This window comes from Motacilla alba, chromosome 2 (assembly GCF_015832195.1).
Source record: "Motacilla alba alba isolate MOTALB_02 chromosome 2, Motacilla_alba_V1.0_pri, whole genome shotgun sequence".
NCBI classification, from domain to species: Eukaryota; Metazoa; Chordata; class Aves; order Passeriformes; family Motacillidae; genus Motacilla; species Motacilla alba.
This window is the reverse complement of record NC_052017.1, coordinates 42,654,229-42,677,219: the sequence shown is the minus strand read 5'-3', so window position 1 is coordinate 42,677,219 and position 22,991 is coordinate 42,654,229. Positions and strand designations below refer to the sequence as shown.

Below are 22,991 nucleotides of genomic sequence, written 5' to 3'. Positions count from 1 at the left end.
AAAGAAAGAGAGGGCTGTTATTATGTTTTAGTACTTCAAATTTCTGTAGGTAGTTTTAAATTCTTTTAAGCCTAATCTTTTCCATTTAAGGTACTGTTTGATTCTATACTAATAAGAAAAAAGTTATATACATACAGCCAAATAACACAAAACACAAATAAATATATAAAAATTAAAACTGTCAAGTTATTTGTAAGTGTCTGGAGAGGTACTATTAGCTATGATTGAAAAGGAGAAAACAAAATCCTGTTTGGAAAATCAAATTGCTTTATTTGGAGAACAAACTGACTTCTCAGGAAACCAAATTTTACATATATAGTTACCAAATGAAGTTTATTTTTAGGATCTTATTTGATTTAAAGATTTGTTTGAGATCAAGTAGAAGATAAGTAAAATAGAGAGAAGAGATAAAAGAGCCATAAGAAAATACAGAAAATGAAAGACAAAAATAATAACCCAGAATAAAATTAGGTAGTTCAGTTGGAAGGAGCCTACAATGACCATCAGTCCAAATGCAATGCTTATATTATTATGCTGCATTATTCTGCACAATGTATCTTTTGAACACATATGTTAAAGAAAGGATTTTGCCAAAAGGGGACTTTCCAGGGCACCAAAATTTTAATGAAAAGTTGATAAATTGAAGTTTAAGGCAGGAAAAAAACCTAAATCACACTGATAGTTTAGTTAAACTGTCAGGATTTTTATGTCCATTTCCCTCTGTCCTTTTGGCCTGAGGTGAGTGCTGAAGAGCACAGCATCCCAAGAGAGTTCTCTTTGTGTCCTCCCATCACTGGCAGAGCAGCATTTCATGTACAAGCCCTAGATAAATTGGCATTTAGGAACAAAAACGCTCCTGCATCTTGGACAGCAATTCACTCTGCCCTTCTAACTCTACAGTCTGACACTGGCAAAAAACTCATTAGGCATCCAGCAGTTTAGGTCAAACACATCCCACACACTTAACTTCAGTTCAACTCAGGAATGGTTGCTCTTGACAACAGGTGACCTCTCTACCTACTGCTTGGCTGCACCTAAAATTCAGGCAAGCAAATTTTTCCCAATCTCTGCAAAGGAGGATGCAGAAAGGGACCAGACAGGCATTGTACATGTCCAGCACACTGGCAAAAAAAGGGAAATCTTTCTGCAGTCAGCCTGCCTAAATCACACTGCAAGCAAGAGCTAAACTCATGGAGATGACCAGGTGGATATTTATCTGTATACATTACCCCTGCTCCAACCATGTGTGATCTCCTCATATCTGGATGATCTGCAGCAATTTTTTAAGTTAATCTTTTATGTGCTGTTAAAAGTAACATCTCATCTCAAAGAATGCATGCAGGTAGCTCCACTGATTTTACTGGGAGTCCATCAAGCATATCTATTGGATGCTTCACATTAAATACATGCAGGATGAGCTTCTTGACTCCTCTTAAAAAGATGACTTTGTTTTAACCTTTAATCCATTTTCTTCTAACAATATTGAACTATTTCTATTGTGCTCCATTTTCCATCTGGTTCTGAAAAAAAGTGTGTCTAAATGCTGGAAGGCATTTACCACTGTCCTCCTAAAAGATGTAATGCACAATGTTCCTGCAGGGTAGATAATTAATTACACTTGAGGTATCTGACATAAACTAACTACAATATTTGGTGAACAGAACTTTCATTTCTGTTTGAATACCTCCAACTAGTCAGTAAGTCCACTCACACCCTTCCCAACCTAAATGCTCTCATATCAAATGACTGTACCTTTCATGCATGTAGTTGACTCCGAGTAACAGCTGTATAAACCAGTCTATTACTTGACTTTGAGTGAACATCTTCCCAGAATCTCTGTACTCCTGTATTTTAAAGTCTAGATCTCCACCCTGAAAAATATCACAACATATTTGGACATTTAAGGTAAGTTTTCAAAATACTATCCTTCATCACAGTACAGGACCCCACTTCCTTAGGCCTTCAGGCATCCTATCATGGGTAGGTCTGTAAAATCAACACATTGATTCTGAACTCTCATGTGAACTCACATGAATTCTGAAATCTCCCAGCACCAAAAGCATACACAAGTGAGGATCAAAATGGTATAAACCATCTCACTTTGTCGTTTCCTCTTACCATTACACAGGATCACCAAAGTTTCCAACTGTTCTTCCTTCATGTCACCCAGCTTGAGCAGGTGTCCCCAGACCTTTACAGGCAACACCAAGGAACACACATCTGTTTAGTGCAATTATCTCTGTCATCTAGTAGTCTACCTTTGGAAGGGATGGATCATGTTGGAGCAACGAGGCTGGTGAGGGGCTTGGAACACAAGCCGTATGAAGAACGGCTGAGGGAGCTGGGGTTGTTTAGCCTGGAGAAAAGGAGACTCAGAGGTGACCTTATCACTCTCTTCAACTTCCTGAAGGGTGGCTGTGGTGAGCTGGGGGTCGGTCTCTTTCTCCGGGCAACAACAGACAGAACAAGAGGACACAGTCTCAAGCTGCGCCAAGGGAGATACAGGCTAGAATTAAGGAGGAAGTTTTTCACAGAAAGAGTGGTCAAATACTGGAATCATCTGCCCAGGGAGGTGGTGGAGTCACCATCCCTGGATGTGTTTAAAAAAAGACTGGATGTGGCACTTGGTGCCATGATGTAGTTGAGGTCTTGGAACATGGATTGGACTCGATGATCTTAAAGGTCTCTTCCAAGCTAGAAATTCTGGGATTCTGTGATGTTGTAGGAACACTGTTTCTCCACAAAGATTTATGATGAGGGCCTACATTGACTGGCTGTGACATAGACACTTAGGTAGGTAAAATTAATCTGCCCCAACCGCTCTGGATAAGTTAATAAATAGAGAAAAGCATTTCCACTCCAGTCAAACATTGCACACTCAAGCGACTCATTTATTATGTTGTAATAACCATGTCAGGATCAAAGCAACCATATTGCTCTCATAAGAATTAAAATACAGTCTCTTTAATTATGATACTTTGCCCTCTTTCAAACTTCTGCTAGAAAAAAAGCAGATTTAAAGCCTCAAGAATACATAGCATGTGTTATTGTGATACTTCATTAACAATTGATCTTGAAGTAGCACTGGGAATGGAACAATAGGACACACAGCAGGGAGAGCCAATAAACCAGAAAATATATCCAGAAAAAGACTACTTGAAAACTGTAATCCAGATATTTGGAAATACCAGTTGTACAACAACACAATGAAAGAGGATTTTGAGACTTCCAGGAAAGCCCTTCTTTTTGCTCAAAAATATACAGATGGTTGTCAGCTGATTGTTTATCCAGCTCATAAAATAATCTAATTTTGCCTACAAGAATGCATACATATTATTGGGAAGCAATGTGCAAAAGGTAGCTAACCCCAGAGCAATGGGACTGTGACTCCAATTACATTCTAGTGACTAATTACCACTCATCAGGACAGCATATCAGCCATAAATCATTATTTTTACATTATACATTCTACATAAAATCAGAAGCTTTATGTGCCATGTACAAGAAACTATTTTGCCTGTACAGCTGTACCTGTACCATAATTTCCCATCATTAACCCCATATTCCTCTGCACTGTTGACTGTCACCATTTTATGATGTCTTCAGCATTTCTTGTTTTTCTGTTCCAAACACTACAGTGCTTCATAGTGCTGCTACAAAATAAGCAGATTCTGTCCTTGCAGATCTATATTCATGTGCTTCTGACATGAGTTTACGGTCATTTCTATGGATTTCTGGTTCTAAGTTACAACATTCCAAAGTGAATGTATTAAAAACAAAGCAAATCTGTTTTGTCATCTATCAAAAATGTGTTCCCTGACAATGTCCTGCAATTTTTTTAACTGAAATGTCTGAATCATCTCATACACCAGGGAAGGGAACATGGGTTCAGCGCTCCATCTGCTGCCCTACTGCAGCCCAGAGAGAAGCTCTTCTGGGAACTTGGGACTCTCAGCAGCTGCTTCCCCTTTGCAGCTCCAAATGTTCAGCAGCTTCCCCCTGGTTGCTTGCAGCAGAGAAGAGGAAAGAAAGAAAAATTCTTGCTGGGTACTCCATTGCATGGCAGCCAGATGGGCTGTGGCTGAGTCTACTCATGCACCTCGAAAACAATGAGTCATTATTATAAAATAAACTGTTCCAGACAGAAGCCCCAAACTATCCAGAGCCCAGGACTGAGGGGGTGCTCAAACATGTGTCAGCTGGCTGCTGGCCTCAGGGGACTGTGTACTATCCAGGTGAGGACAGATGAAGTGCAGCAGGCTCCAATCACCTTTTCTCCCTGTCCTAATGTGTCCCCTCTTACCATAACACATTGCCATGAAAAACACAAAGTAAAATAAGTGCAGCACCAACAGAGTTATGGCAGTGAATACTCTGAAGCTGAGAGACAATTCCTGCAAAATGTCTATGGAGAACAAAAGCAGCTGAATAAGGCACTACATGTGCCCTCACATAACTGCATAGCTTTTTATCTTTTTATCTTCAAGCAGAGAAGGTCTCAGTGTCCCACAATTAATTTACCCTTCATTTTTTGTCTAAAAAGAAGAAAACAAAAACACATCATATAAGATTCGCTGAATAAGATTCACCGCTGCTGGGAAACTCTGAAAAAATTTGGTAACCCAATTTTGCATTTTGGAAGGTCAGTCTAACGAAGCTTATAAGGAATTCAACAATTTAACAAATTAAGTACATATGGAGTTTCCAAGCTGCAGTTTCTATTTAAATATCAGAGTATCAAACACACCAGTAAATTACCTAAAACAGCTTAACATCTAGAGCTGATAACGTGAACAGGCATTGACTGCTTTAGTTATTCCTTTTGCTCAGATTTCCTTAGCATATGTGTACTCACATCACAGCTGAGACCACAGTCAAGAGACATAAATAATTGTCTGGGGGAAAAGTACAAGGAGTTCTGCCTTATAATACATTAAAATGATGCAATTTTAAAAGTACACTGCTTTGTGAAAACTGTATATTATTGAAATCAAATTTGTACTACAAAATGAAATCTAAGGTTCATTAAGGCATTTTTGTTTGAAACCAGTCTTAGCTGATAATATTTATACTACCCATAAGATTTTGATTTGGGGAAAGTGCCTAAGAAGCTCAACAAGTAAGATCAAAACAGAACAAATAAACTTTTCTATAATTTTGATTGAATTCAGTAGTAATAAAAGACACCAAGCTGAGCCACAGAGACCAATGTCACTGGTTTTCTTTCACAGGACAAGGTATAGCACGGGGCAGCTGCACCGGAGGCTCCCTCCATGCTACTCACGCCAGAATGAACAAAGCACCGTGGCTAATGAATAAGTCACAGTACTTTGGAGAAAACAGAATAGAGCTCAGGGGGGGTAGTTCCGTTTCCATGCCAACTTAATGTGTGTTTTGAGCCTGCCCAAGAGCAGCAATTACTGCCAATCTGGTAATTATTCTATGCATGAGAAACTGAACGTACTAGACTTCCAAGCAAGGATCAGGTAGCACTACATTTTTCTCATTCTCAATTTATGGATGGTTTCAACAGGCACCTTTTAGGTCAAGACACCCAAATCCCACCACATACAAAGGCAGGTTAGATAAGTAAATACAAAAGCATACCTTCTGGAGATATTCTGACTAAAACAGAGAAGAAACTTTATAGCACTGTGTGCAACTTTGCTTTGTACTGAACATTCAGTGAAATATATTGTAATGGCATAAATGCAATGATACCACAGAACCTGTCCTTTGAGGAAAAATCAGAAGCATGTCCTGTTGGGTCTGGTGTCAGCCTGACCTCACCCAGCAGACTCAAAACTGAAAAGATTCAGTGCATGGCCAATGAATCCATTTTTTCTTCCTTTACCTGCCTTGCTGTAATACATTCTCACCTGTTTGAGGATGTGACTCCCAGATCCTAGGGTAACTGTACCAAAACATTTTCATGCAAGGTAGTTTATATTGCCTGCATAAAAAAAACCAAACCCAAAGCTCCAAGGAGTGATGCTTGTGATTACTCTGCTTTCATGCTCTTTCTTATTCACCTATAACTTTATGACAAATGAACAACAAAAAAAAAAAAACAAACAAAACAACAACAACAAAAAAAGAGTAAAGAGAAGTGGATAGAGAAAAGACACTACAGTGCTGCTGAAATGGGCTCCTTTATTCCTACATCTTTAACTGATCTGGTCACTTTGTACTGCTAGTAGAGAGAAAACTATGAGTGCATGGGAATAGCTGGACAGTCAGAATAATCCTTCAGTCCTGAGCTCTGGATTTCCTCAAAGAGTTGACAATATTCTCAAACTCCAGCTGTCAGACATTCAGGGAATGGCACAAAAAGCTTCTGCATGTGTTAAAGTAGTATGTGAACATATACTCAGATTGTATCACAGAACTGAACATTTCAGATTTAATTTTTAAATATCCCAGCAATAAATATGCATTTAACTATCATTAAAGAAAGCTTCCAAGGAAGAAGTAAATGACAGGAATGGTACTGGTTTAATTATTCCCATGAAAGCTAAATTCTTGAAGAAGTGTGATTAGTTAAGTCACATCTGATTTGTGTGCAGGTAACCCAGCAGTCTAAGTTCATTATCTTCCAAAGCTTTTCAGCATGTCTAGCAGAGCACAACTGAAGAATTTGCTTCACAGCTTCATAAAAAGATCACTTTATTATGACAGATTTTTTTTTTTAAAGAGCACACTTATATTTAATACAAAGTAGGAGCTTGTTTTATATAAACTACTAAAAATGGCTTAAATACGATTAAATTCTTATTTGAAAGCTTTACAACGGATTCCAGCAAAATGTTCTTAAACCAAATGCTGGAGTCAAAAAATTAATGGTAACTATACTGTAGAAAATGCTGCTTTAATATTTGTTGCATCCACTACATTCTGGTCTTTGACTCCCACCATTTTTCATTTTATAAAACCAATGTTGCTGCCAAACTCATCATCCATGTGATCAGGCTTAAGCTTCTTGTAATCACCTCCAAACCCCAAGTGAGTTTTCCCTTCCTCATTTATATCAGATTTTATTTCGTGCCCCCACGCCCACAATCTCCTCCTCTCTCATCTATCACACACAAGTGGTACAACCTCTCTGAGTTCTCCCACAGATCTGGCAGCGTGTCTGCATTTAAGCCTTTCTTGTAGCCCTTGTAACACCAAAAGAACTTGCACTTAAAATTACCTATTTCTTCTTCTGTGCTTTATTTGTTTATGAGTCTCATGTGAGCAGGTAACATTCCTCATCTGAAAGGAACACACCTAACAAGTAGCAGGTGATATCATAAGCAACAAATAAAGACTAGAATTGAAACTAAAACATTTTATAAAATGATGTCTTAGACTATTTTAATACACATATGTTTTCAAATTTCTTCAGTCTCACCTCACAATACTCAGTGATAATGCAGAAACTATCTCGCTCCACAAAGCTTGCATAAAATTTGACAATGGCTGGATGGTCTAATTTGGAGAGTAGCTGTGCTTCCAGATTTGCTTCAACTGTTTCATTAGGCTTTAGGTTTCCAACAGAGATTTCCTTTAGGACCTTTCTAGAGGGGAAAAAAAAAAAAAAAGGAAATCTTTATATTAATAAAACAACAACAGCAACAACAAAAAAAATTCAAAATCCCATCAAAATTTCCTTAAATGAAAAATAGTAACATTGACCAACTATTGGCAACATTAAATGATGAGGAAAATATGGGTAAACAATGAGAATGCATTAAAAATCAAACAAATATACTAGTCACCATATAGATTAAGCAACATATTAAAAATACTGTTTTGAAATATTTCTCCCACTAATTACCTACTGCACTCTTTACTTAAGAACATGTTTTCAGTGCTATGGATTACTGCATAATAACAAACATAAACAAAAAATCAAATCTAAGTGATTTCAAACCCACTCAGAGCATATGGTCAAGATTCATATATGAAATAAGGAGTAACAAGAAACAACATTTGCAGCTTCTGCCCAAGTCTCTCCACAGAGGCATGAGAAAAATCACAGACAGTAATATTTCTGTGGCTGTTTTTCCAGTGATAAACTCAGGCTGTCCAATTTTTTTTTTTCTAAAGATCAGCCTGTCCTTTAGCTGAGCATATGAGTGAAAAGCACAAATCTAGATTTGGGGCTAATCCTTCAGTATTTAAGGTTTGTTTAGGAAGACCCTAAATCCCCTGGAAAATGTTCAGAAAATGTAGGGATTTTTAATATTCTCCAGTTTTAACACACGGCTGTGCCATAGGAGAATTTATAGCTCAGAATTAGCTCTATACAGAAGCTGGGATAGGGCAGTTTACTGTTAACTTGACCTGGAAAAATACAAGGTAAAATATAGTGCAGGGCGCTATAAGAAAGCATATTTGCCAAGATTTTCCTGATGAAATGTTAAAAGAAGACAATACAACACATTCCATTTACTTTACCAGTGAATGAAGAATAGATGATAGGTCTTTTCTGAAGGAGATATTGAAGACTTTTAGAGGATATAATGTTTCTTTACTGAAACAAAGTGGTGAATTTCCCCCAAATTTTGAATACATGAAAGGCAAGTTTAAGGCTCAAGGGAAGCTTCCACAGTGCTTTTAGTAATTTCCCCATTCAATAGAGCATGGTTGTAAAGTTACAGTAGTTAAACATGACAGTGATAAAACTACAATAATTCATCTTATCTAAGGGGAAAAAATAAAAGCTGTCTTTCTTCATGAGAAAATTTTTTCCTAAGTCTGAGCAACCAGTTTCTGACTAGCAATGTTTGAATTCTCATATAAACTTGCCTAATCCCCATCAGGAATCGTGATGAAAAAAACATGCCCTTTGATCTGCTTCCATCTCTGCAGACAGGCTTCATGGAACACAGACAGGCAATACCTACTGCAATCTCCTCATCTTCAGCTGACGTGGGCCTTTACCCCTTCCTTCATAAAAATCATGCCACAGAATTGACAAACAGGATGAGTCCTTGTTAAAGACCACTTAATACAAGTTTTTTACATACCCAAGACAGCAATAAAAGCCTGATGTGTTGATGTGTACAGATAGCTTGTCATCTTAGTCACTCAGTGATCTTAAAGCTGTCATCAGCTGTCAGACAAGATGACAGGTGTTTTTCTTATTTAAATTAATTCCCAGAAGAAGAAATCAAGAAAATATACTTCTGGTAAATAAGGTATTGGTTTTCTGCAACACGACTCTAATTCATACCCACAGCCGGAAGGCATTTGCTTCTAGAAAGAAAACTTTTGGATGCACTCAAGATTAGGCATATCTGCATGCCTCTGGTATATGTGTGTACAGTGTCTATATGTAGATAAGGTTTGATTTTACTGCATTAAATATGAAGAAGCTAACTAGACTTCATACTTTCTGCAAAGATTTTGATAATGTTTCAGTAAATACACTTAAAACTTTAAGTTATGTACTTAAAAACCCTGCATTCATTAGGTGTTGACAAAGAAGCTATGTCAGACTCAGAAGCCTCACAGAGAAAACAGAGAAGTCTCCTGATCTGAAGTGGCTATTTTCAGTTATCTTTAGAAGAAAAACAAGGAAAATTAAAGTCTGCAGCCAGAAGCTCATCTATATAAACTAACTGTACTTTTTAATACATAAAACACCTGAAGAGTGCTTAAATTCACCCTACCCCATTTCAGTATTTACACAAGACAATTCTACCTGAATGGGCAGCTAAAATGCACATGCTCTGTGCTTTATACAGCTCCTATGGTAACTCAAATTTGGCACCCATGGTGATGTCAAATAGGTTGATAGATCCACAAATAAAATCTTAGTAACCATGAGAAAACAACAAACCTTTCTTAGCTAAACCATACTGACTGCAACTCCTCTCTACCAATAAAATTTATCTCTACATTTTGAAGGAGACTAAACGTTTCTGTTTCTATGATCCAACCTGCATTTTATAGCTGGCTAATAATAAAGAGTGAGCCATCATTGCTCATAATTCAGACATGGTACTTGTAGATCATCTGCTGAAAATGTGCCTGCATTTTGTTACATAACTATTTTTTTCTAAACTGCTTGAAGTATTTTGAACAAACTTTTTGAAGAGTGTTACAGGAATATTTATTCTGGATTTTGGGAATAATATGCTCACTTGTTCAGATTTTATTAAGACTCTATCTTGCGTATACAGAGCCACCTGAAAGTCGAGGTTTTTTTCCAAAAATCTGCCCCTATATTTTCTGCCACTTTGGTCCAAGTATTAGGCAGGATTTAAAAGGTCTAAAGCTGTCTGCATGAACTAAGAAATCTCAGATTTATCCCATGAACAAAGAAAATAGTGATCTAGGAGGCATATACAGAAAACCAGGTAAAGCCACAAAAATGTGGATAGCCTCCAAACACAACATTTAACTGCCCCTTCTGATAAAATGCTAAATGAGCTATGCTAATTTAAATTTCAAAATTATTATAAATTTGACTTTGTGTAGAATACAACACGTAAGGAGATCATAGAATTGTTTAGCTTGGAAATGACCTTTAAGATCATCGAGTCCAACCACAAACCTCACACCGCCAAGTCCACCACTAGACCATGTATCTAAAGACAAGATAAAATGTCAACCCAATTAGAAAGTTTTATTACAGAAGCGCTAGCAGATATCTTAAATACAGAACAACAGCCTCTGGATTTTAACTGTGTGGAAAAAGCCTTATAATTCAATCAATAATGGAAACACACTTTAAACTTCATCTGGAACTGACCACAACTGAAACAGTCTTGTTGTGAAAGCATTCATATCTGAAGAGTAAAAAAATCCAACTGTCACCATGTACATCCATCCTGGAGGAAGCTGGGTCTGGTACAGGTAACAACATCCATCCCTTCAGGGTGGGAAAATAACAGGAGAGATGAGCCCACTCCCACATCCCAAAATACAGAAAGCAACACCCCAGCCCCCGCAGTGCCCGCGCCTCAACAGGCCCACACTCCTTCCCTGGGAACACCTTCTGATTTTCATTAGCAAAACCTTGCTGGCTTGCACTGTCACCCTTTGAAAAGCAGCCAAACACTGGATCTGAAAGCACAACAATGGGGAGCAAGTGGGGGGAAAGAAATCAAATCTAAATCTAATCTAATCTAAAAATCTAATCTCTCTAAAGAGAGCGAGACTTAAAGCAAGAGAAAAACAAACATGAAGGTGGAACCCTCCAGGATTCAGGCACGCAGTGGGAATCCCTTTTTGAGCTTTACTAGTGACTGACAATACACCACAGCAGCGTTTATCTCAGTCTATTTCCACTGATCTTTTCCAACCCATCTGGTATTTGTTTACATCGGTGACATACTTTATTATTATATAATTTGGTTTATTGGATCAGATGCAATTCTTAAAAGGCAGTGTTTCTCAAAATGTACTCTGTTTATTGAGTAAACTGCAATATGAATTATTGCCTAGGTAAATTTGCTTGCTGAGAAGGAAGCAAAAGAAATATAACCCTTCTAATGTCAAGAATAAATAGGTCTGCTAAAATAACAGAAAAACTGTGATCTAGGAATATATGATCAAAAGTTGAAGCTTTTAATTAAACAGCTTCATTTTACAAAGGCAATTTTTCAGTTAACAGCAGTTAATTATAATTTCATTTAGGTTTTGATTTGCCACTATGGAGAATTGTAACATAACCCATAACTGTGAGCTCTATTTCTATCTATGCTGACCTTTGCAGGACTACCACTTCACCCTGGTAACTCCTCAGTGCAAGGACCAGGTGCAATTCAGTAAAAATGCATCACCTCTTACTGGGTCTGTAACTGGATCTGAAATTGGTCACAAACAATAAAATTAAAGGAGTGCCTGTCTAATTCATGACGCCTTCTATTCTAGTTATCAAATGGCAAATAGAGAAGGTACAGCTCTGCAAATGGGGACCAAAATGAAGAAGAGGTGACAACCTTCATGCAGAAAGTTGGCATAAATCTTCCACACTATTAAAACTGGTTTGAGAAATATGGTAACAAAGGCACCACATGCCTACAGACAGGGCAAAGTCACCCACCATTACTACTACTTCTTTTCTGCAGCTGACAGCTTAGCAACAAAAATTCAAATAGTCATTCTTTACATTTTATCCATCATATTTGGAACACCAGTGTCTGCATGGTCAGATAATTTAAAGATATGCATCTGTTTGTTAGAGAAAGAGGAAGCTGGTGAAACCATGAAATACAGTAAGGCAGCATACACTAATCAGTACTACCTAGAAGAATTCTTAGCTTTAGCTAGGGAAAGAAACACAGTAAATTAAGAGCATTTGATTTCTATGGGAAAATCAAGAGGATTACTACACTTCCAGCGAAAAGCAAACAAATGCTGCTTGATATTCCTCCTTACATATACATACTTACTCATTATCCAAAGCATTTCAGACCCAAATATTACTACGGAACTTCTAAAACCGAATCTTGGTTCCCACACCCACCGTGGATTTATTAGCCAAGCCATAACTCCTTTTCAATACCAAGTATCATTGCACAGCTTCTTCAATCAAATGCTGCATTTCTTTTGTCGTCACCCTGGACATAATTGACTTCCTAGTAATGCCAGCAGAGTCATCAGCAACTCGTTTTTTCTGTTCCCCAAAACATCCTGTTCGCACTGCTCATGAACATTCACAGACACTGAGAACTAATCCCCGAGTTAACCACTATGGATTCAAGCGCTATATGAGCACTGTAATATCTGCAGATGGATTAAATATAATTTCATTCTCTGAAATAAGCACTTTAACTAATTTAACCTTGCTTTAATATCTTCGAATGGCAATGAGATTTCTTAAATTTGCAAGTGAAATGGATGATTCACTCTCCATTTCCATCAGCAAGACACAATTACAGCATTTACAAATATTTTTCAAGATGCCAAATTTTCAAATGCTCTAACATATGCACTAACACTGAACAGGCCAACTCATGATGAAAACAGTTTACGCTTATTTGAAAATTAACAATTCCTAATTAATATCCCAAAAAATGTAGAATATATTTTCTGGAAAGAGAATACTGTTGAAATAACTCAGCTTATATCATTTTCTCCTGCACTGAGCAAACTCATTTATACAAAGGGGCATAACTTAAATTATTTTTGGTCAACCATATGTGCCAATTTTGGAAAAAAACAGTAATTAGAAGGCAAAGCAGAGCAATTGTGTTATCTTCTACAGAATCAAACAAGTGATTATATGGAATTATTTATTAAGATATAAAAATGCATATATTGTGAATAATTCTTGGGATACTTTGGGTAGCCATCTACATTGATTTAAAAAGGCAGAATAAAAGTAGGCATTGATTAATAAAGGATGAATTATTCTCTAAAGTCGTATTTTTGAAATTAGAACATTTTCCTAGAGAGAAATGGAAAAATAAAATGTAAATACATTTACAGTCCATTCATATGCTTCAGCTCTAAATGAAACACTAAAAGACTGTGATTAAACAGAAGAAATGTGTGTCTGAACAGAAAAATTACTACAAATGATGATGAGATACTGACTAATACCTGTTAATGTACTTCTATTTAGCAATACTTTATGGTTACATGTTGCATTATCCCCCTCTACTGTTCATCCACTCTTTTTCCTACAGCCCAGCCTTGCTCAAGAATGCAAGCAAACACCATGCTGTCCCCAACCTAAATGGGATTTTTCAGAAATACAGTAAGGACTAAATAATTGGTTTATTCTCTTTATCTTTGAAGACTTAAATCACACAACAAATCTCCTAAACCAGTATTGTGATTTCATTACACAGACAATATACTTTACAATCAACTGCTCTCTGCTAATTAACATTGCGTTCAAACAAGAGGAGACACCATCACAGAACCCAAGACTGAATGCAGAATTTTGTCTACAAGCTTTTTAATATGATTAAACATCTCATAATTGCCATATTATAACTCTTCACCTAGCAGCCTTGGGCAGAACATCTGCCAAAAAAAGAATTTTCCTTCTGAAGGAAGAGGTTTGAATTTTTAAATTAGTTTCAATCAGAAATTTTGAAGAAACACCTTCATATCATGATCTATATTCATCAGTTCACAGAAAACAGACTATTTTGAACAAGAGGAGGTCTGCAGGGAAATCAGATATAATAAAAATTGCTCTAAGAATGCATTCCATAGAAATTCAACTAAAATACTTGTTAAGGCAAAACTTAACTGGTTCTCTTCTGAATTTAAATACATTTGTAAGCAGAATTATTTTCCTTTCACTGTTGCAAGGATATTTATGTCAACAGTATTGTCCTTCCAGAGGAACTAATTCCCAAAAGTAATTTAAACAGTAATTGCTGCAGCTTTAATGAGAAAATTCACTCTCTCTACAAGTCTCTTTCCATCAGGCATCTCCTTCAATGTTTATTTTTGATATGCATTCAAGTATCTATAGCACAAAAAAAAAAAAAAAGAGTGTAGAAAAAGATAAAAGCATGGTTTACAGCTTTACAAAAGCATGTTACTAAATAGTCTACAAAGGCAAAGGGAATTAAGCAATGCTGAGGAAATAAATTGCATATAACATCCATTGTTAGATAAAAATCTTTTAATACTTTTAAACCCTTCTGAGTATGATATTCTGGTCTTAACAGTCAGTGAAACCCATGCAATTCAAAACTTAAGCAACTACCCAACAAGATTAAAAAGTTTTAGAGCACTTGAAGGGCACACTGTGGATGTAAGCAAAACAATTACAGTTGCTAGTAAATCACAGAAGCACAGCAACAAGAGAGAAAGACAAAACAGAAAAAAAAAAGGAAAAATACAGTGACTGTCCAGCTAATCCAGAATTTATTCCACTCACTGCAGCAGTTTTATGCTTACAATGTACTGAATGCAGCAAAAAACTGGAGGCTCATTCTGCATGGAAGAAGTTCAAACCACCCTGATGTAGACTTGAGAGGAAACACCTTGCCAACAGGGGTAGCCCATAAGAAGATACAGTAGGCAGGCATATTCAAATATCAAATACCTACAGTATCTTTGAGGCAGGTGGCCACAGCACAACCTAAATAATAATACTGCACCTCTCCCCATTTTCTTACTAAAACGAGCTTACAAATGCATGAAAACTAGTTACAGCAAAATGAATGAGACAGAAGTGATCTCAAGGCATTTGCTTAATTACAAAATCATTAAATTCTGTCTCTTCCTCAAAGAAAGGGAATCCACCAATAATGCCTTAAGCACAGCTCTCACCCCAACGTTGAAAATGTTACTTGTAAACAATTCTCAAAACAATGAACCCATGCACCAGCACTGCTCACTGGCTGCACATCAGACCAGAATGCGGTGAGCGCTGCAGCACTGAGCTCCTGGGAGCTTGGCTCTGTGGGGGACAAGATCTACCGTAAACCCAAGCACTATTTCCTCAAGGCACGCTGCCTCCCACTTACATATGTTAAAGACCGAGTTAGAATCCTCTCCTGTCAAATGGACATGTCCCACCAAAAATGAAAAAGTAGGCCACTTAGTGTTGCAGTAAGGTAGAAAAATCATAAAGGCTTCATAAAATCAAGCCTGCTCTCCTGGCCTTGTGAAAGCTAGCTGGCCTTGTCAAAGCTAGCATTTTGCAAATTCCCATGTGAAAGCAATCCTTTTGTGAGTAATTTGTTAACATAACAAGCTATTCCTGGGTAAAAAACAGCTTGCACCTGCATAAACTGTTTTTGCACCATTAGATGGAAAAATGAAAACTATCTTTCACAAACAACTTCCCTGCACGTATACACCGAGAGTTTGAGTGACCAATCAATACAGAAAAACAAATTGTTACTAACCAACAAAAATAATTGGCAAGAAAACTACTAACCAATTAGAGCCCCACGTGACGTCTGTAAAACTCTATAAAAGGGAGTTATGTGAATAAAGAATGGCCTTTTCCCACCATGAAGAAAATGGAGTCCTGTGTGATTTATTCCCATACGTAGTCTAAGAAAGGTGTATTAAAAGGAAAGCAGTATAAAAAAACCCAAAACATAAACACCACCAAAGCTCATAAAGGTGACTGAGCAGATGTAAAGGTTGTATCAGACAGCACTGCAGGGGATTGCACAGACACCTGTGTTACACAAGCCAAACAAAGGGTCTTGACATGTTCCAGTATGGATCTTTTGCTTCCAAAGAAGCCACAGAATGCTGGGTTTTATGCTTTTGATTATGAGGGAACTAGAAAATTTAACACAGTAATTGCCTGTGCAAAGGACTTCAGCATGGCTGTGACTTTATATTGCCAAATCCATCACCAGTGTGGGCAGGGTGAAATCTCACATCTTGTGCTTCAAGGCCAAGCTACCCTGCAGCACCCATAGAGCCTTATCCAGCACAGCAGCATCCTGAACTTTCTTACATCGAGCTGGAGGAGCCCTACTGTGCCATGCTGGGCTGCAGGAAAAGCTGGCACTGACAGGGATACAGGAGGCAGGGACTAAAGCATCTTCCCACATGGATTCCAGTAAGAGCTGCTTTGGGTGAGTCCGAGGTTCTCAAACCTGTCTTTGAATCAGGATTGTATTGACCTGCACTAGATCTGAAATCATTGTGGTCGTAGCTGGGACTGCCTGCTAAACTTGAAGCAAAACATTCAGTTTCACTCCCTGGCAACCTCCATTGCAGGTGTACTCGGAACTAAAGCCTGAGAGCATCAGCTGCCCTTACAGACGTTCAGCCAAGAAAATTACTCGGACACTTAGCTCTAGGCCTTGACTGCTGTAACATTGCTCACAGAATATGAAAGTCATGCTTGGCCACTCAAGTGGAAAGCTCATGAAGGCTCACTTCTCAAACTGCTCTAGCTAAACCCACAAGGTCAAGGCTTTCATGGTCTCTTATTTGGGCCAAGCATGACCGTACCCAGTCAGCAGGCACGGCACAGCAGCTGAGCCTTACATGAAAAAGCACAGGTACACGTGACAGAACCAAGCACTTTTCAATAAGAAAAGCTTATTTAAAAATAAGCCACAATCAGGAAGGTATAACAGCAAATGCAACTTTGATCAGTTTTCAATGAGATAATGAATATTCTTTCTCAAATTTAAAATGCCCTAATAAATTCCAGTTTTAATTTCTAGTTTTTATTATTAAATGAAGGAGAAGAATAAAGGAAAGCAGTGTAATTAGATGAATATGCACACAACAACTGGCAGGGAGTAATTTGTTTCTCTTTTAATCAATTCAGCATCAAATGACCATTCCATTGGAATACCTTCAGAGAAGCAAACAGGCAGCCAACACAGGGATTTGACAACACAGCAATCTGCTATCACTTGGATATTCATAAGGAACAAATCGCTCCCACCTTTAGATTTTATATCATTTGCTATAAGAAGTCATAAATAATTGAAAGTCACATGATAAATTATTCAGCTAAGCCCGCAGTTTCCAAGGAATCCTAGCATGAGTCTGGATTAAAGCTATAATGCAAGTCAGATGCAGAAGCTGAGCTGACACCCCACAGTTACCACACAGTGGAGCAGTCCAGGGAGTTTGGCACTTGTCAGCGTGTCCTTTCCACCTCAGGGACACGTAAATACCTTGTGAATATTTATGAACTCGCAGTCCCTATTGCCTACTGTGTGCTTCAGCTGCTTGCCCATACTTGGTTATGAATCAATGACACTTAACCCCGAGCTTCCCTCAGCACAATTAATTAGGACATTCATTTTCTTTAAGTGAAGGCGCCATCCTTCAAGGCTAGTACTGAACTTATCTCTGCTGTAAACTATTTTGTCTTTAACCATAATTAACTGTGATCATTAACAGAGAAGATATTCAGGGGGACTGGCATAGAAGTGACTGCAGGAATATTACTTAGTTGTAAAAATGCTGCTACAATCCTGCTACTTTCTTTATACGAACCAGGTTATCTGCTTTGGGTAGGTCTAGGACCATAAAGTCCAGGAACAAGTAAATATCAAATCATCCACAAACAAAGACATCCTGTCTAAACTGGAACTAAGAAGCTTGCTTTGTACAGATGTGTCTCTTGTGCTTAAGTGACTTCAGGGTCTAAGATATGAATTCTGATTCTAGTTTCTTCAAAAAGAAGGGGAGAAATTGATACTCTCTTCCCTGTATAGATTATTTAATACATGAGAGACTTTGTTTATAGTGAAGAACCTCCCAGGTTCTGACCTCTCTCTTTATGAGTGCATTCTTTTTGTTTTCTACTTAGCTGCTTTCACATAAATTGCAGGGACTTCTATCTGAGATATTTAACCCTCTGTCATACTCAATGAGAATTATACAACAGGATCTAAAGTTCTTCCACCAGAAAATAAAATATACAAAAAAACCCAACCAAACAACAACAAAACAAAACAAACAAAAAACCCCACAAAAACAACCTAACCCCCAAAAAAACACACCAAAACAAAACAAAACAAAAAACCCCAACCAACCAACCAAACAAAAACAGTTAGGAAGTTAAAGCAACAGGCAAGGAATATGTCATACATTGCAGCACCTAAGAGGGATTTGTAGTAAGGGATCTACATATGCTACTATACTTGTGGTACCTCATGGCCTTATTGTTTATAGATTAGGAAAGTCAACCATATCATACTGATCTAGTATGGTCTGAGAAAGTCAATAATCCTGATCCCATCCATACAAAGAACTGGAGAGAAGCATGAAGCTGGCATGTACTTCTTAGAAAGGCAGGCACTGCTGGCCTGAGCAGCCCTGAAAGTCTTATGTGAAATAAATCTGTTTGAGGTATGCCCCAAATAATCAACTCTCTCTTCTTCCCAGCTGAAGTAACTCTGTGCATAACACTTCACTCACTACAGGTATGATCCTTGAGAGGTAACAAAGTAGAAAGCACAACCTAAAACTGTTCCTAGAATCATGTAGAAGTTTTGCTGAGCACACTTGAAATTACATGACAATCACTGTTAGTCTCTGCATTAACTCGTTCTGTAGACATTGACTAATGGAAAATCAAGAAAGACATCCCTGAACAGCTCCTGTATCAATATGTCACTTTTCTTGGGAGTTGGTACTCCTGTGATTTATTCCTATGTTTTTTCATAGTGCTTTAGACTATTGCAGTTTTCAGGAAATTATCTGTGGCTGAGTTTACACTGTACATAACATTCATCTCAGCACGTTCTAGATCATCTCTGAAACAATAAAAAATGGAATCCTAATTCTGCAGAGATCACAGCTGTGTTGTTTGTGGGTTTATTTCTGTGAAAGCGCTTTAAGAGCTGTGTTAAGATCATTCTTTCTAACCACGTAGTTTTTAATTAAAATATATATATAACATAAGCAGCAACCAGTATGGTTCCATATGAGATTATCTGAAAGCAGTATTGAGAATGTAACTCTAGCATATTTTACCACCTTAAGAAACCAGCATTTCTAAATCCTACATCCTATATAATTATAAACACAATGATAAATAACCTGTGTTTTTGTGCTCAGCTATGACAGTATTTTTGTTATCCACTAGCATATAAGTGGCAGAAATTTGGGGGGATCCCCTCGTCGATTCACGCTTGAGGCAAGGAAGGAATGAACTGTGATAGGCGAGCACCCCCTCGTGATGGAAGGCTTAAACGCAGCATTGCAAATCTCAGAGCACTTGGACTAGTTAAGTACTGGTGTATTTCTATTGTACTGTGGTCACAAAAAGAGACTGATAAAAAAATTAAAACTAAAACCAAAAATATGTCATTTGACATTCAGTCTCTGTCCTGAAGATAGCAGAGGATAACACTCAGGCTCGTCCCTAACAAAACGCAAGCATGAAATGCTGCAGGCAGTGAATGTTTGTTCAAGGCAGTCGCTCAAAATGTTTAAGAAAAAAAATTAAAATAACCACTTAAAAGCTTATGGCATGTTCCTTGTTTTTGAGGTTTGGCAGGTTGTGCTATTATAGCAGCAAATGTGTGAGACCCACATTTCACTATATGGTCAATATTCTAGGAATGAGTTTAGTATAAGCTGAATTCTGAAGCATCTTAGAAGCTCAAGTAGTTCCTGTCATCCCGTGTTTTCTAACATAAAATAAAATGAAAAATACCGTTTAATGGTTTTAATGAAAGATTTCATTAAAGAATATTTTTTGAGAAAAGTGTAGCTAAGGCTATGAGAGAGTCAAAACTGTTTAAGCCATGTGAAAAAAGCTAAGAGCTTAGAGGACCCTAACCCTAATCCAAGGACCTGAGAAGCTGCAAATCGATGTAGAAGGAAAACAATTAACAGAATTACGTCTCAGTTACACTTTTATTAAAGCAATATTGCCAATAATGTGTAGCCATAAATAGCAAAAGTGAGGCACAAATGAATCAGAAAAAGCCTTTCATTATATATGTGCTCAGTAACGTGTCCATCAATAAGGACCAATAAACTTCCCCTATTTAAAGGAATTATGTATTTCTGGCTGAGAAGCAACTTGATTAGATGTTTCTGACTTTAGACAAAGAGGCTTACAAATATTTTTGAATAAAACAAAAATACTTATAGTTAAATTTCACTTGATGTAAGTATCAAGGCAGATGAACAGTTTTATACAACAGGAAGTCCAGCCACAAACCCAGCATCAAACCCACACACAGTAATGCCAACACTCTGAAAATGTTCTTTTGTCATTGTGGCTTCAGCATCCCAAAGGGTTTATCAATAAAACAGATGAGACTTGTCCAAATTCAGGTAAGCTTAAAAAAAATCAAGATTTGCTGGCAATTAAAAAAAAAAAAAAAAAAGTCAAACCTTCTACCAGTTAGGTATACAGCAAAAAGAAAGGTGTTTACTGGAATTTCTGTAACTCTTCCTTCTCAGGTTGCATTCAGACAACTCAGTTATAAAAATTAGGTCATCAATACTGTACAGGTTTTTTTTGAGACCACTCCAACAATCTGAGTCTTTACATTAACACAGAATCAATTCCTGAAAGTATTCAATTATGCATTATCAAAAAAAATCTGCTTCTACCTTACATCTTCACTAAAGTTAGACAGTTAAGGTTGCAACACAACACCAAACTGAGAGATGAGACACAAACACAAAGAAAATATCTACAATGCAAGAAATATGTTCCAAACATGTTTTATTTAAAGCATGTGAAGGGTTTACTTACAATTCTTCTCCTTGTTTTGCTTTTCTGTCATTAACCAAATACACACTTCCAAAGCTTCCATTGCCAAGTTTCCTTTGAATAGTGTATCTTCTTGCAATCACAGCATCTGAGCAAGCAGAATTAAATCTGGCAACAGTGACATGCTTAGCAGTTTCTTGAAATTTCAGCATTTCTCTGTGCAACAAAAACTACACAAACTTCTCAAGGATGTAGCTTTCAAATCCTTTTATTCTTCCATGGATGTTCACAGAAATCACTTGAAACAGAAAGATATTGATTTGTCAATGCATTTTCTTATCAAACTTCTCATTTAATTCTGTGGCAGTGTTTACAGTACCCAGCTTGCAGCAAACATAAATTAAGTGGAATCATTAGGTGCTAAACTGCGGGCAGCAGACTTGATAAGCAAACTCCAGATAATGTAGATGTGACATAGTCAGTCTTCCTGTAAATGAACCTTAAATTAATTCAATGAACTGATAGCACAGCTCCCCTAGATATGGCACTCTTTCTCACGACTTGTCTTTATACCACCACAGTACCTGACACCAAAAATATCTGCATTTCAGAGTGCTAATTTCAAGATTTTTGTACATCCTGAAGCATAACCTCCACTTTTAATTTGATTCTCTCCCACCTCTGTTTTCTCTGCTCTTATATTTACCCCTCAGATTTCACCATCTGTTCCTGTGCTGACCTCACAGCTTCACCATGACTCACTACTAGTATCTTCTGCAAATTAGTTTCACAGAAAATCTGCAAGACTTCCAATAAAACCCAACTCTGCCTAAAGTTCATTTCTCCTTCTCGGTGTCCTTTCATTACTTCCCTTTCCCACCTTTCCAACAAGTCAGCTTTGGATGGGAATTCTTGTCTAACTGAGCTCCTAATTCTGCAAATATAAGGACTGCAAAGGCCAAGCTCTGGCATTTCTATGGTTTTCAACAGCTCAACATGAGCTTAGTTGAAGCTCATGTTTACTTTGTTTACTCAGCCTTCCTCATTCCAAATGAAAAAGGGGAGGTGTCTCACTGCACATAACAAAACAATGTTGTTTTCATTACTTTGTCTTTATATAATGCTACGTGCATCATTTTTCTGGAAGATCTTTTGGAGCAAGCAAAAGTCTTGCAAGATCAGTGCTGCTATTGTTACCGTCCATCAGCACTGCAGAGCAGCAGGCCCACACTGGCCTTGTTCACCACAGCATTTCAAGGCCAAGGCAAGCACATAAACAGGATTCTCATTGTCATGGTGGTGGGTTTGGAAGAGCAAAGACAAATAGCCTAATTTTAAAAGCTGTACAACTTTAGGTGTCACTGGCTTCTCTGTCAAATGAATGCAGAGCCTAAATTAAGATAACAGATCTGTATCTTGCAACAACAAACTCTGTGTGTGTGTGTGTGTGTGTGTGTGTGTGTGTATGTATAGGCACAAGACCCTATTTTCATACCCATCTGCTGAGCTGCTGTCACACTATACCAAAAAGCCTGACATTGCACTGTCACCATGTTATGAAGCACAGATAAACTTTGATTACCACAAGACATCTTAATAATACAAATCCTGCATGTTTTTTAAACTTCAGCACTCCTAATACTGTTTCTTTATTCTCTTTCAGCAACACTGACAAAAATTTTGAAATGCCAATGCTAAGGAAAGAATGTTAGCTGGGAGATTATTTCTCTGTAACTCCAAACCTGTCTGAAGGAGCCCAAACGGATCATGTTGAGGTGTAGAGGAGGGGGAGGGCAGAAAGATGAACTCCATAAAATATATTTCCAATTCTAGAAAGTTTATGCAATTTTCATTTATTGTTCTATTCTCCTAACTGCTGTGTTATTCATACCTTCATAAACTCCTTTAGAAA

At 37.5% G+C, this 22,991-nt stretch overlaps 1 protein-coding gene across 4 annotated transcripts in view; it reads right to left on the bottom strand.

The window, feature by feature from the left end:
• NEK11 (NIMA related kinase 11) overlaps positions 1-22,991 on the bottom strand; it is an 82,931-nt gene that overhangs the window by 58,229 nt on the left and 1,711 nt on the right. For all 4 annotated transcript variants that reach the window (XM_038161183.1, XM_038161181.1, XM_038161203.1 and 1 more), the window contains exons 2-4: positions 21,122-21,377; positions 7,394-7,559; positions 1,753-1,871 (exon numbers count right to left, since the gene is read on the bottom strand). In XM_038161183.1, coding sequence (XP_038017111.1) covers positions 1,753-1,871; positions 7,394-7,559; positions 21,122-21,291 — 455 coding nt within the window. In that variant the 5' untranslated portion in view covers positions 21,292-21,377. The remainder of the gene's footprint in view (positions 1-1,752; positions 1,872-7,393; positions 7,560-21,121; positions 21,378-22,991) is intronic.